Genomic DNA, 14861 nt, shown 5'->3' on the forward strand with positions numbered 1-14861 from the left:
CTTTGATCATCATTTAAGCAGATCTCCAAGTTGGGCTGTTACATTTCAACCAGATTCTTGAACTGTGAGATGTGTCTCTTCTAAGTTCTAATGCTGCTTACATGCATGCATATCAATTCAGCCTGAACTATTTCTGATGTCTGGTGCTTTCCTTGTTATCTATTGTATACGTTACTATCTGTAGGCCATTCAATGTGACACGTCCAAATGGCACAAGTGAAGTGAGGGAAGAGAAATTCAAACCCAGGTTCATCTTCATGGAATAATAGGGTAGTGCCACTCTTCCATAATACTTTTAGCAATTATAAGCTCTTGGAAAAACTAAAATGGAAAAAGTTTAGCCCCAAACTGGTTGAGAGCAAAGTTTTGTCATTCCCTATAACCCCCTCCTTTCCTTTTACTCGGTTGGCAACATGTCACCAAAATCAATTATTGAGGCAAAAACTTGTTACATTCAAGCTAAACATGGTGCCTTCAAACATGTTGGAGTATGTTAATGAGTGCACAAGTAGGCTAATATTGAGTCCCGCCTACATTGGGAAATAATAAAACTAATAAACAAATACATTTTAAATTGAAAGTGACTCGACTCCCTATAAAAAGCCAATCGATTACATTATAAAATTCAACATTAACCAATACCCTAAAACACTCATAAAATTGACCACAAGATATTTCGACAACACCATGAAAGTAAGATCATGAATTCGTGTTTATGGGCAATTTTTAATTGGACAAAGTAGTTTCAAATCGGTTTGGACCTATTTTCTTCAATCCCATTACATCATGATTTTTAAGCCTATCCATATGCATTGTTAAAACAAGTCACGTGACTAAAACTGCACCTAAATACCCTTTCAAATTGCCATATAGCAAGTCTGGAAGAAAATAACTCTAAACTTATATGAAGCTAATTCTTTTTTTCTTTCACAGATTGAGCGAAAAGAGTCGGAAATAAAATTGAGTCGCAGAAAAACTATTGCCTCAAAACCTAAATAGTCGCCGTATTAGTTTTATATTACTTTACGGTTTTACCCTTACGAAAGCATATATTACAACGACTTTACTTTTCTCATCGTCGACTTAACAACTAAAGTTTGAGTGCAGTAGCGGAAAAGAAAGAAAAAGACAGACCCTGTAATATTCAGTATAACCTTAACGTCAAAAGCTCCATAAACTCAAAAACATTCTCAAAAACCCAAAAAAACAGAACTTCATTAGTCTCAACTCTTCACTTCGCTCTTTGCTCACACAAGCTTAACAACCATGGTTCTCGAGGTTTGAACTGAAAACCCCTATTCTTTCTTTTCTGGGTTTCGTTTTTTTAATGTATATCTGTATTTCATATTGTGTTGAATTAGGTTTATATATATGTACACATAAATCATGAATGTAATTGATGATGATGTTTTTTCAATAAAACAGGCAACAATGATATGCATAGATAATTCAGAATGGATGAGGAACGGTGATTACATTCCGTCCCGTTTTCAAGCCCAATCTGACGCTGTTAATCTCATCTGTGGTGCCAAAACCCAGGTCACATATTTATGTTTTATTATGTTAGAATTTTTTTTTTTTTAATGATTTTGTTTGAATTTTTTTTATTAATAAAAAATGGGGTTTTGATTGAATTTATAGGCTAATCCAGAGAACACTGTGGGAATTTTGACAATGGCGGGAAAAGGGGTTCGTGTATTGGCCACTCCCACCTCTGATCTTGGCAAGATTTTGGCATGTATGCATGGTATGGTCTTTTCTTTTTTTCTTTTTTTTAATTCACTTACTAGTCAATGTCTCTGATTCAATATTAGTATTGGGTTTTTGGAAATTTTGTATTTGGATAGGTAAATAATGTAACTTTATTGATAGAGATAAAAATTTATGTTATTGGGTTTTTGGATATATATAGGTAATTACTGCAATTTTATTGATAGAGATGATGAACGCAAAGGATAAAAAACATTCATAAATATCAAGTGGAAGGTCTAAAGAGAAAATAATTTTATAGACATTATGGAATTTAGGTGACTCAATTATTTAGGGGTGAGAAACTATAATTGAAGTTCATGGGGTCATACCATTTTTTATATATTTGGTTGGCCCTGATTAATCTATTGAGAATTCGTAGTTAGCTCCAAAAATTTTGTTGCTGACAGAGAATATGATTTTCAATAGGATAGAATGGCAGAGAAGAATACATGTGGTCAACCCCAAAGTTTTAGAACTAGGCTTTTGTTTTTGTTGTAATGGTACTTTTTTGTTGTTGACGAATAGTCTGATTTTTGATAGGATGGTAAAAAATTTTGTTGCTCGCAAAGAATATGATTTTCAATAGGATAGAGTGGCAAGGAACAATATATGTGGCTGACCCCTATGTTTTGAAACTAGGCTTTGTTGTTGTGGTAATGCTGAATTTTTGTTGTTGTGTAATTCATTTAATAGGTTAAGCCTTTACTATATCATAGATGACTGGGTAAAAATTATAAATTCAATTCATCTTTTTCACTAGAAAATAAAGGTTATCTTAGGTCACATGTGCAATACTATTCAATATAAAGATAAAGATGTAAATTACTTTACTTCATTGATTCAAGTTAAATTTGAGGACTGTCTACCATCATTCTTTATAAATTTATTGTATGTGAAAAAGGTCGTGGCCCCAATGACTGTTAAATTTGGATAATAAAATTATTTTCGTTTAGAGTGAGACTTGTCTATGTAGTTTGGAATTTTTTATGGTTTGTTCATTCATAGTTCTGCAGAGTGATGGGAGAGTATGTTATAAGATTGTGTGTAAAGGTCTATTCTTTGGTATCAGAAAGTGTTATGCTGTTCAAATTTCAGTTTCCAAAGACAGCATTTGCTCGAATAAGTATTATAGATTGAGGAGCTTGCTATTATGTTTCATACCTACACAGAATTGTCAGTTCTTTTAACGATTTTGACTCATGGCTTAATATATAACTAGATGGGAAAATTTGTTGTTCCTTGAGTGTCATGTACTTTTTTTTTTGGGATGAAACCATGATGATATTAGATTGCTACAGAACTTTGTGACAATAAAACGGGTAAATAAATTAGACATTTGCATAACTTTCAGCTGTTCCTTGTCATGTTGAAGTGCATTATTCTATCATATTCTTTTTCGATTTCTGATTTGCTTTTGTATAGGTCTTGAAATGGGGGGTGAGGCAAACATAGCTGCTGGAATCCAGGTGGCTCAGTTGGCTCTTAAGCATCGCCAAAACAAACATCAGCAACAGCGGATTATAATTTTTGCAGGAAGGTAAAAAATCTGAGCTTTGAGTAGCTCATTCATTTTTGTTTATATCTAACCTTTTATTTTCTGCCCTGTGTTTAGTCCTGTCAAATATGACAAGAAAGCGTTGGAGACGATTGGAAAGAAATTAAAAAAGAACAGTGTAGCTCTTGATATCGTTGACTTTGGTGAAGAGGATGATGAGAAACCTGAGAAGCTGGAGGCCCTCCTTGCTGCTGTTAATGCTAATGACAGCAGTCATATAGTTCATGTTCCTTCCAGTGCAAATGCTCTCTCTGATGTGCTTATCAGGTGGGTTCATGTTCTGTGTTTTTTTTTTTGGCCTTTTCTTTTAAATGTATTTTGCATCTTGACATTTCGTCTGTGGTAAAAAAATATAAAAAATAAAAAAATCAGTATTTTTTTTACTAGAATGATTTGTAAATTTAAATTTGGATGTCAACATATATTAGTAAAAAAAGTCTTAGAAAAAGTTTTGAGGGGGCCAAAAGAAATACATATTAGAGTAAAGAAAGTTGGGAAAATCATTGACAGTTTGTTTTGAAGAACCTGAAATTGATAGAAATGTTCAATATATGGATTTTTATGATGATAACCAACTAAAAATATTTGGTACCAGACTTTGCTGTTTGCTCCTGTAAAATGGTAAAGGTGGGTGTAACATCCCTACTACAAATAAAGAGAATGTTATGTCATTTCTGATAATGGAATATGTCATATTTCTGAAAAAATCTTTGGGATGTCTGAATTTCATACCATATGAAAAGAGTAATTACTAAAGGATACTTATATATATATATATGCATATATTCCCCTCATTTACATAAAGCGGTTACAATTCACTAATCCATGACCACCTTTGTCACAACTTTTTGTGTCTTCCTATTGTGCTTTCCCCTCTTGCTTTCCCTATCTTCTTGCAAAACCCTTGATAGGCTGCTTGGCCTTTTGTTCCTCTTTTCTCCCAACCTTCCACACCTCTTCATCTCCTTTTATATAAAAAGTAAATACTTTCACTTGCGCTTTGTGAGAAGCGTGCAAACATCATCCCTGATTCTCAACCAAAAGAAAAGGACAAAGAAGAAAGAAATAGAAAAGAAAAGGGTAGTAGGATAGAGGACGATCTGCATGAAGGTATTGCCATATTCAATGTAGGACTTTATTTCCCTCTGACATATTACTTTTCAACAAATTTTGTGAACTAAGATATAGGTTTCTGATTTTGTTTTTCCTTGGCGCCATCTTTCTTCAATATACTAAAAGAATAAAATGGTGAATTTTTTCCCAATCTTTTACATAAGTGATATAATTGTCTATTTCAAATGCAGTACACCTGTTTTCACTGGAGATGGGGAAGGAGGAAGTGGCTTTGTGGCTGCTGCTGCGGCTGCTGCTGCTTCTGGTGGTGATACTGGCTTTGATTTTGGTGTAGATCCCAATATAGATCCTGAGTTGGCTCTTGCCCTTAGAGTTTCTTTAGAAGAGGAGAGGGCAAGGCAAGAAGCTGCTGCAAAGAGGGCTGCTGAGGAAACTTCTAGACAAGAAAAAGGAGAGGAACCATCATCCAATGCAGAAGATGCAACTATGGAAGAACATGTGAACGTTACAGCTCCTGAAGATATCAAAAAAGTTACTGAAGAAAAGGTTGGTGTCTTCTTTTTAATTTATATCCTTGACATTTGTGTGTGTGCACGTGTGAACAAAGAAAATTACTGATGTTATGAGTAGTGGTCCTTTAAACTTCAATCTGAACAGTTGTGGGTGCGTGAGCACTCTTGTTGAATTATGTGTGTAATGCTCTAAGGTTATGGGTTTGTTTGCTTGGATGCCATTATTTGTTACAAAGAACTACTTCAATTTGACTTGGCCTCAACAAATGACTTGGTGTTAGGTCTCTGGATCTGGTCACTCCGGGGGTGATGTTGAGATGTCAGAGGCAAGTGCTGAGGATCAGGAGCTGGCCTTAGGTAAGTTATGTTTGCTTTATTCCATTTATTTTTGGGGTTGTATGATACTTCGAGTATCTTTTATGTTGTTTTGCTTATTCCAACATTTGTTCCCCTTGTTTTGATGATTTTACTTTTCTCTACTTTATGCATACATGTTAGCTCTGAAGAACATGAAACAATCTTCCATTTTCTATCATTCAACTTTTTTTTTTTTTTTGCTTTGTATCTGGAACAAATTTTATCTTCAATTTGTTATATGAATGCTATTCTAATTTCTAAGACACTTGTCTGCACCCATGCAGCACTGTTCTGTACTTTAATTTTTCTTTTTTCTTTTTGTGTCGTATGCTTGCAAATGTTAAGAGGTGCATTGTGTTCCTGCTTGTGATTTCCATATTAAACTCAGGCCTGACTCATTGTGATGGCCTTGTCAAAATTTACCAAGCTGGCTAAGTGGCGTAGTAAACTAGGAATATTTCAAGATTTTGAATCTTGAGAGAAATCCAGTTATTAATTATTACATTCCTGACATGTACTGATCCATTACTGTAATTTTGTTGCATGCAGCTCTTCAAATGTCCATGCAGGAAGGTACAAGTGATCAATCTGTTGTAAGCAAGGTGTTGGAGGATCAGGCCTTTGTGGCATCTGTTCTTGCATCAGTATGTGTACTGCAACTTGCACTTATGAATTTCTAATAGTCAGTTTAGTATATGCTATCATTATCTTGACATCTTATTTTCTCACAGCTTCCAGGAGTTGACCCCAATGATCCTTCAGTGAAAGATCTGATTGCATCTCTGCAAAGTCAATCTGAGGTGAGTTTATAGAACTTTTTCAATAAGACCTGCATGGGTTACTAAATATATCTGTGTTCCTGTCATCATTCTTATTTTCATCATGGCATTAATGTTTGTGTTTACTGTATCAACTTCTTGTAGACTTGTAGTGTATTTTTTTGAACTCACTTTTTGTGTGTGTGGAAATCTTCATTAGGAACAACAAAAGAAGAATGAAGATGAACAACCTAAGGAGGACAAGTGAAGATGCTTCTACAATACCGCTAAGCAAGAGCTTCAACTTCAGAACCCAATTCTACGTTTGAAAATGGATGATGCTATAGTTGCCTTGACATTGATGATCTATCTTAGAAGCATTCTGTTCCTTTCCTGTAGGCCTGATGTAGGCTTCTATTTCTCTTGGGACTATGAAGCCTTTGCGTCATTGAAATAGAAGTCAATTGAATTTTTCTTTTAAAGTCACAAGCTTGTTGCAATTTCTTTGTTAATATTTCTAAACATTGTAAGCCATGTGAATTGTCCACGACTCCATGCCTTGTTTTATCTTCTATGAAAGAGAAGAACAGGGTCTACTGATACTTTAAACTCCATGCACTCTATTGTGACACAATTATGACAACAGACTAGTAATTTTTATTCATGGATTAATGGTTTTTTTTTTTTTTTTTTGGTCAGTGTACTATCTCATGTGTTAGGACCAGTATCACAATCTAATGCCTTATATGATATGGTACTGCTTCAAGGTTTTGTCTCTGTTTACAGTTGGGCTTACTGGTCCATGTATGCTCAAAGGTCACCCAGGTTATTTGCTTGTGGTTGATGCTGAATAATTGAGGTACCAAAGACAATTTGATGCCACAGGAAGCTCATGCAATAACACATTCACAGCAACATTTGTCTGACATTTTTGTGATGTGAGATGCTGTCATCTTAATACAGCTATTCAGAAATGGCTACTACTGTCCAGCTCAAACAAAATAGTCCAATCATGAGCAAGGAGTGGGGCCTGCTTGGATTTACAAGTACCAAGATAACATTCTGGCCTGGTTAATTTCCTCAAATGTGGCCGCATAAAAAAACAAATCCCACTGTTGCTCTGTCCAGATTGGAGTATGCTAGAAGAGATTGGTCAAATTTCTTGTGTCCATGTCTGTATGTTAAAGCATTACATACTAATTGTAAGCTGACAAGTCTCAAGAAATTGCTGAATTCTAATGCTTAGGTTGAAATTATCATGATCCAGAGGTCCTAAGCAAAAGTGTCTTCATTCTTGTAGCCTGGATTATCACTCTATATTGTGGTTAGATGCACTGCCTAAAATTGTGATGTGTACCACTTATTTCATTTTGCATCAAAATAATTCCCAAGGTAGCAAAGCAGGGAACGACTCTGGACCATCCTTAAGGAAAAACTGACTCAACTACATGGTCGGGCCGTATATGCCATTATACTACAATGTTCATGTAAATTATGGTACTCACAAATGCGTCTTTTCAACTTTATATGGATCAATGTGCAACCACCAAATTTGATTACTTCCATAAGAAAAAAGTTGGGAGCTACCGGCGAGATTCTTGGTGTTGATCCTAGAGCAGGTACTACATCATTCACCATCTTCGTGTGGATTGGAGACTCAATTGTTTATAATATACAAATAAGCCATGCCAACAAATTGTGGGCCTAATTGAGAATTTTGTCAAGGATAGGGCCACCCACATGAGGGACATGCCTCCCCATGCACCTCCCTCACTTTTTCTTGCTTGCTATAATGCTGGATTTTAGTGTTTGTAATCTCTCTCTCTCTCTCTCTCTTTCACACATACTCATCTTTATCATCAGCAATGGTGATTAGCTATTTGCTTATTATTTTATGGAATAATTGTTGGGATGTTGCTCCTATCCACTGCAATTTCTTTAGACAAAGTTGTGAAAAAGCTCAACCTCTAGAAGGGTATGTAACTATGTGTGTGTTGAGAATTATTACGAATATAAAAACAAAGAAATGATGACCAAGTTGGCAAAAGAACCTGAATGGACTAATGGTGATTGGTGGCACATTCATTGACTCGTTTATACCAAGAAACTATTTTACCTTCTTTTTATCTTTTTAACAATCTATGTGCATAGTTCCTCGATGATCCTCTTTTCCTCCTTTGCTTTCACGCAAAGACTTTTGAGGAGACACAAAGATAGACAAGTGGAGATGTGGGTGTGCGATCCGAGATGGGACCACTGTATTAGTTGCTAACTTTTGCTTATGTTTTGTATGGTATGTTAGTTTTCATACACGTCAAGAGGGTTTTTGTGATAGAGAATAGGGAGTGTAGCTAATTAGCTATACAAAGTCTTATATTAACTTTCTTCATACTATTGGATGTAATCCGATGGGATTTGTGTATAATAAAAGTATCGTGATTGTCATGCATTAAGAATTTTCAAGCTTTGGATACACCATGTGTAAAATGTGGACAATTCAAACATTCAAATGTCTATATTTTATACATGATGCACTGGTATATATGAAGTGTGGACATAGAAATAATAATCTATATTTATATATCTGGATAAACTATGAGAATTCTCTTCATTTATTCTTCTATATCATCAAAATCAAAACTTTTCATTTATGTCAATGTATTAATTAATTACAATGTATTAATGGTAGTATAATTTTTCTTTTACCTAAAAAGAAGAAAATGAGTAATGCTGCTCTAATTATAACTTCCAATTTGTGTTTCCCAAAAAAAAAAACTTCTAAGTTGTGAAAATGATAATTATATTCCGAATATTTCTAATAAGAGAAGGTTCATGAATGACTCACCGATTTGCTTTTGTTGCTGTGCCCATTGTTTTAGTCTCTACTTTTCTGCTTACACGTTCTCCAGTGAGCCATAGTTTGCAGAACTATGCTTTTTTTTTTTTTTTTTTTTCCTAAAGGGAACTGTACTATACCTCTTTTCTTTTTCTTTTTTTCTTTTTTTTTTCTAAATTAAAAAAAAAAATTCCGGTGTAAAGTGTGAACTCATCAATCTCATGCTTTGTGACGGTAAGAGTAATATCACATGTATAACCGAGACTTTGATGAGCTATCATTGTGAGTACAATACATTTATTACCACTCGAATTATTCAACTCCTACCAAGTATGACGTGAATCAATACAAAAATTCTTACTTCCATGCCCACACTGTGCGATGGTTACTGCACTCATTTACAACTGTCACTCACTATCATTCAGTCATTAAATCCTTAATTATATTTAAAAAAAAAAAAAAAAAAAAAAAAAAACCAGATACACCCCTAGTTTTATGCATGTCGACCGCTTGTTCATGAATCACCTAGCATATGTGTAGATACCTATGCTTTATCTAACATGGGACGGCAAGGAACTCCTGCTTTCCAAATTCCAATTTCTAATAAAACTTTAAAGTATAAACCAAACATTGGGTAAACTGAACCACTTATTATGCAGAGGAAAATAAAACAGTTATTTTTTGAAAGTTGGAGACAAAATAATGCGCAGAGGATAGAAATTTTAGGGTAAAAAAATGTTTTTATTGACAAGTCTAAAGGAGTACAATTCCTTAAGATAAACATTAAATTTTTTTAGAAGTTTTATGGTAATTTCATTATCAAAATTTTAAAATTCTATCCATTCATTTTGAGATGAATAATTTGATTTTAACATATAATTAACATTTATGATAAAGAGAAAAGTTAACTCATGCCCTATAAGTATTGGTTTGTAAAATGTTTTTTAAAAAAAAAAATTACGGAAAAAGAAAAAATAACTAATTTTTTTGATAACTTTTTATATTTTCAATGAAAATGGTTTCAAAACTTTCATAAAATGATCCATTAATAAATGCCCTAAGGACATCTGTTAATCGGATTCTAAAATAAATTATTCAGTTGGTATAGCAATCCACTGATGGCTATTGATAATGTTATTATGGGGATTCATTAAAAGCTACAAGAGTTTAGATTGATGCATTTTTCACACGTATGCCAAGGGTATTGATAATTATGTAACTTGAATAGAGGAAAATCCTAATATGATTGAGTAAGCATTGACTGAAACATTGACTGAAGATGTATTATTACATTTATCTTATTATTAATGAACGTTACTATCCTCTTAAATTTTTTTTTTTTTTAAAGTCTAAATGGAAATTTAATAAAACCTGTGAAAATCAGGAAAGTTTTCATTTCAAAGTAACATTCATAAATGCAATGGAAGTGTAGATATATTGTGCCAATTCATTATTATTAGTTGCCATTGTTACTTTGGTAAATCCACTCATAGTGGACCCAAACACAAAAAATATTTACACTTGAAGATGGTTGCGTCCAATAGCAAAGACAAACCAAATCTACTAAAGGGCAACTTGGTCATTGAAATAATCTAGTATATACACCTTAGATCTAGTACATGAACAAAGTTGTAATATCAATGAACCTTAATGGCATTTGGATAACCCAATCTTTATATAAGACCCAAGTGCAACCACTCTCAAATTCAGACCACCTTAAATTTACAATTCACAACAAGTCAACAACCATGGCAATGGCATTCAAGATGGTACAATTTCTCTTCACAATACTCTTTGTTTCTTTTCATTCATGTTTACCAAGAAAAAAAAAATTTATGAAACTATGTGTTATGGTTTATTTAGTGCAATTGGGTGTATGTGACATAATGACAGGCCACTACTGGAATGTGGGTGACTGATGAGTGCAAGAACTCATTCCATGAGATGAAATGGAAGAAGGTGCATAGGTACATAGTGTTCAAGATCGATGAGGGATCTAAGCTAGTCACCGTCGACAAGGTTGGCGGCCCTGGCGAAGGCTATGATGAACTTGCAGCCTCATTGCCTACTGATGATTGTAGATATGCAGTGTTTGATTTTGATTTTGTCACGGTTGATAATTGCCGGAAGAGCAAGATCTTCTTCATTGCATGGTACCTAACCTTTCATGCTTTTTTTAATGCTCTAGATCCTAATAGTTGTTAAAACCTTTATTATAATATTTAAGCTATGTTAATTTAATCCTGTGACTATATGGTATGGAAATTTAGTCTTGTAAGCAACATGGTACAACCACCACCACCACCACCACCTAAAGTATTACTAGTAGGATTAGATTTTAGACATTGCATTGAAATACGAAAATGATTTGAATCCCTCACACCCACTTGTAAGAATGATCAATTAGTTACTTTGATCAGCCATTTGGTTCATTATGTTTCTTTCTCTGCATAAAAGTCTGCATAACAAGCACTGGATTTGGATGCAATGGTTTGCATTAAACCAAATTGCTAATGAATATTGTGAAATTTGGGTTCTTATTAGGTCTCCAACAGCATCAAGAATAAGAGCAAAGATGCTATATGCTACTTCCAAAGATGGGCTGAGGAGAGTGCTAGATGGCATCCACTATGAAGTCCAGGCAACCGACCCAACAGAGATGGGATTTGATGTTATTAAGGACAGGGCCAAATAGATGTGATTAGAATTAGCTAAAACAATGTTTGTGGCATCTTACTTTTATTTAATAACTCCAACCATATGTGCCTTTTGTTGCTGTTGTTACTTTTACTTTTCTTTTCTTTTTTCTAGATAATCGCAACTAATGTAAGTTAAACCTCTCTAATTTATAATAATATTTATGTCCCCCCCTGTGTGATAATTTAATGACAAAAGGACCTTTTGTTTTGATCCCTTTTATCATACAAAGATACAAAAAAGGTTGAATTAATGCGACACTTGAACTCTAATGGGCCTATTTGCTTGTACTAGCACTAATAGGATTCCTTGTCAAAATCAAGATTGTGATGAGACAAGCTGATTCAGCACCTAGACTAAATTCATGTATATCTGCTCAAATGAAATTTCTGAATTATAGACTTATCGTTGCCAATTTGCTCACTACTTTGACGAGAAGGTATATTTGTATTTGATATATTACTTTTTTTTTTTCTTTCTTTTATATTGTATTGATCTCATGCACTGTGAGAGAAATAATATATATCCGATGCAAAAAATAATTATTAAACCTTGACTTTGTTATATATAACTTCTGTTATCAAACTTGTGGATTATAAATGAAACCTTTTTGAGCCTTTAAAATTGAAACAATAGAAAAGGATGAAATATTATTATGAAGATCTATGATAATAAGAGTACTCAATCTTTGCAACTCAAGCAGCTAAATCTGCAGAAAAAAACAAACTTAATTGATAATGAACTTAGCCATGCCAAATTAGGATTGAAAATGATGACTCTAATCTCTAGCTTATTTCGGATTTTTAAGGTAAAGGAGTGAACTTAATTAAGCTTTTAAGCAACTTTTACTCTTTTAATTGTACCAATCGATTAGTATCATGTTCATTTAAAAATGAGGTCGATGTTTGTATACATGGAATTCTTGGTGATCATAATAAGGGTGATAATGAAAGTTTTTCATGCCACCTAGCATGAAATTGATGCTATGCCTTTTTTTTAAATGAAAAATTGATGCTATGCCTAAATCTATCGGACAGGATTTGTGGTATAACTGCATGAGCCCTTTGGACTAAAGTTGGTAGCACAATAAGGATAAGGTAAATGTCAATAGGAATCAGTATACTGGCAGTACTTACTTAGGGAGAGTAACAAGGCTGATAATGGTTATGGTGCTATTTTATATGCCTGCAATGATATTAGCAAGAAAGGGTTACCACTGAAATAGAGCTTAAAATCTTTCCCCGTCCCAATTTCATCGAGTCTTTACTTGTTTCTAATGAACATTTTTTAACTTCTTCAGAAAGTAAAGAGTCTCCAATTGAGGCTTTAATATAACATATATGAAAACCACTTAATCCAGAAGCTTAAGCTTATAGGTTTCGACCCAATCATATTATATTAATTCCACAACTTTTATATTTTTTCTCCGGGTAGAACCTTTACTTACATATGCATACTCAGCAGTTGGAACAGAAATCAAGCATATTGGATCACGGTTGATGATATATAAGAAAAGGCAATCAGCAACATGTCTGTAAAATTTTAGTTATTATCAAGAGCCTTGTGGTTAAAATCATAACGACCTTGCTAACACATATGGGGTCCTAGTACTCATAAACTTTAAAAAAGTTCAGGCCAGTGCTGTTAATTGTAATTTAAGGGTATCAAATATCATAGAAAAATACTTGCTAGTTGCTACAATCAAAAGGGCCTAAATCAATGTTAAAAAGCAAGGACTACAGGGCAAGCAAATGTACACGATTGAGATAGGGATGATATATAATGTCATGGGCCCCCATACCCACAATTAAAATCATGTTTGGCACCTAACTCTTATATCTAACATCATTCCTATCAAGGGGGTGCTTATCCTCTTGCTTCTGTCCTCTCTGAAATTCTTGGTGAGGCAGTTGGTAAGTCCTATATTTCGTACTGTTAATATGTCCAAGTTGTACAAACTCAATGATATGATACCCTATTTCACTACTTTTTTGCAACAAATACCCATGTCTATCTCTTTTTTCACGGGCTGGGAAAATATTACAGTTTCAAGCTAAAAGCCTAAAACCACCATTGACATGATAACACATCAAAGTCAAAATAATTAAAGAACTATTGCCTGCAATGATGCATTCCACATGCAAGGTGCATATGAATACAGGGGAGTGATAAAGTGTATCATTTTGTTTGTGTGCTAAACTGCTAATTAGCATTTGTAAATCAATAAGTTTAGGGATACAATTTTGTGCAATCATTTTTATAACTGTCGTGGTGGTACGTTATGATTGATTCTAGTAGTGTTTGCGATGTTGCTCTAATCACAATTAGTCACGTCAACTCATTGTAAAAATCTTTGTAAATTGTAAATTGTAAATTGTAACCACACTACTGTCATGTCAAATTGTCAATAGTCACTAGGTTGTAAAGACTAAAGACTGAAAGTTAACATTGTTATGCCCTTCATGCTTATAGCAGAATCATGAGTCACAATCTAATAAATGGATTTAGGACAGGAGTGCCTTCAAATTTGACTCTTTTTGTGACTCGTGGCATAGTTTTAGGCACGTTGAAAACTACAATCGCCTACCCTCCCTGAAGACCAAACTGCAGTTATATGGTCTTATTCAAGTAAATGGAACATCTCTGTTCCCAAAAGGCAAGTCCTTCCAAACACTAATGTCTAACCTTATCTGGGAAAAGAATATTTTTTTGATTGAACTGTGAATATCATATCAGTCTAAACTTTGGAAAATAATTGTACTAATTGGGTAAAAATGTTATTTACTGATTTGCTAGCAACTGCAATGCTTGAAAGTAAAGAGGACCACCTCAATTATTGAATCTAGGCTCTAGGCTTTGTAGCATGGATTGGACTAGCCCATGCCAAATTAAGTCACACTCACACCCACTCCCAAGCCAAAATAACTTTGATCATTTAAAAACATGAATCATACCCCAATCACCAACAAATGTAATGGGCCTGGTTGTCCACAATGTCATTGCCAAATTGCATGCTTGTTTGATTGTTTCAATATAATTATGAACTATCTTTCTGCAATCCTCTGCCAAACCAGGAAAAAAGGAAGAAGAAAATTTGCAGAATCCAACACCTAAAGAAGATACTCTTTAACAGGATACATCATACATCACACCAAAATTGTGCCACAAAACCCCACTAGTCCACCATTGATTGTAATCTCTTCCTACGCTAAAAGTAATGAAAGCTTTGAACTGGACCAAAATAATGAGGCTTGGGCTGGTGTAAGTGAAGCTTATCTAATCATAAAGTCCACTAATCATGGCCCAGCCAGCGCACCACT

General features: G+C 34.1%; 2 protein-coding genes across 2 annotated transcripts; both read left to right on the plus strand.

Annotated features, from left to right (window-relative positions):
- The first annotated feature begins 1111 nt into the window (after positions 1–1111).
- On the plus strand, positions 1112–6672 carry LOC126705788 (26S proteasome non-ATPase regulatory subunit 4 homolog). Its single transcript, XM_050404991.1, has 10 exons — positions 1112–1278; positions 1426–1539; positions 1642–1747; positions 3175–3289; positions 3365–3574; positions 4612–4927; positions 5175–5250; positions 5800–5894; positions 5982–6050; positions 6229–6672. Exons 1-10 carry the CDS (start codon positions 1267–1269, stop codon positions 6274–6276), a joined length of 1161 nt encoding a protein of 386 aa, XP_050260948.1. The 5' UTR covers positions 1112–1266; the 3' UTR covers positions 6277–6672.
- Positions 6673–10456: 3784 nt separating this feature from the next.
- LOC126706583 (actin-depolymerizing factor 5-like) lies at positions 10457–11710 on the plus strand. Its single transcript, XM_050406112.1, has 3 exons — positions 10457–10613; positions 10738–10997; positions 11389–11710. The coding sequence occupies exons 1-3, from the start codon at positions 10464–10466 to the stop codon at positions 11537–11539; spliced, it is 561 nt and encodes a 186-aa protein (XP_050262069.1). The 5' UTR covers positions 10457–10463; the 3' UTR covers positions 11540–11710.
- Positions 11711–14861: the final 3151 nt, after the last annotated feature.

Source organism: Quercus robur, chromosome 11, assembly GCF_932294415.1.
Source record: "Quercus robur chromosome 11, dhQueRobu3.1, whole genome shotgun sequence".
In the NCBI taxonomy this organism is placed as follows: domain Eukaryota; kingdom Viridiplantae; phylum Streptophyta; class Magnoliopsida; order Fagales; family Fagaceae; genus Quercus; species Quercus robur.

Coding starts and splice junctions, on each gene's coding strand:
- LOC126705788 (XM_050404991.1), top strand. Junction 3,290..3,364: donor ATTATAATTTTTGCAGGAAG/GTAAAAAATCTG, acceptor CCCTGTGTTTAG/TCCTGTCAAATATGACAAGA. Junction 5,895..5,981: donor TGGCATCTGTTCTTGCATCA/GTATGTGTACTG, acceptor ATTTTCTCACAG/CTTCCAGGAGTTGACCCCAA.
- LOC126706583 (XM_050406112.1), top strand. CDS start 10,464: ATGAACAAAGTTGTAATATCAATGAACCTTAATGGCATTTGGATAACC. Junction 10,614..10,737: donor TGGCAATGGCATTCAAGATG/GTACAATTTCTC, acceptor ACATAATGACAG/GCCACTACTGGAATGTGGGT. Junction 10,998..11,388: donor AAGATCTTCTTCATTGCATG/GTACCTAACCTT, acceptor GGTTCTTATTAG/GTCTCCAACAGCATCAAGAA.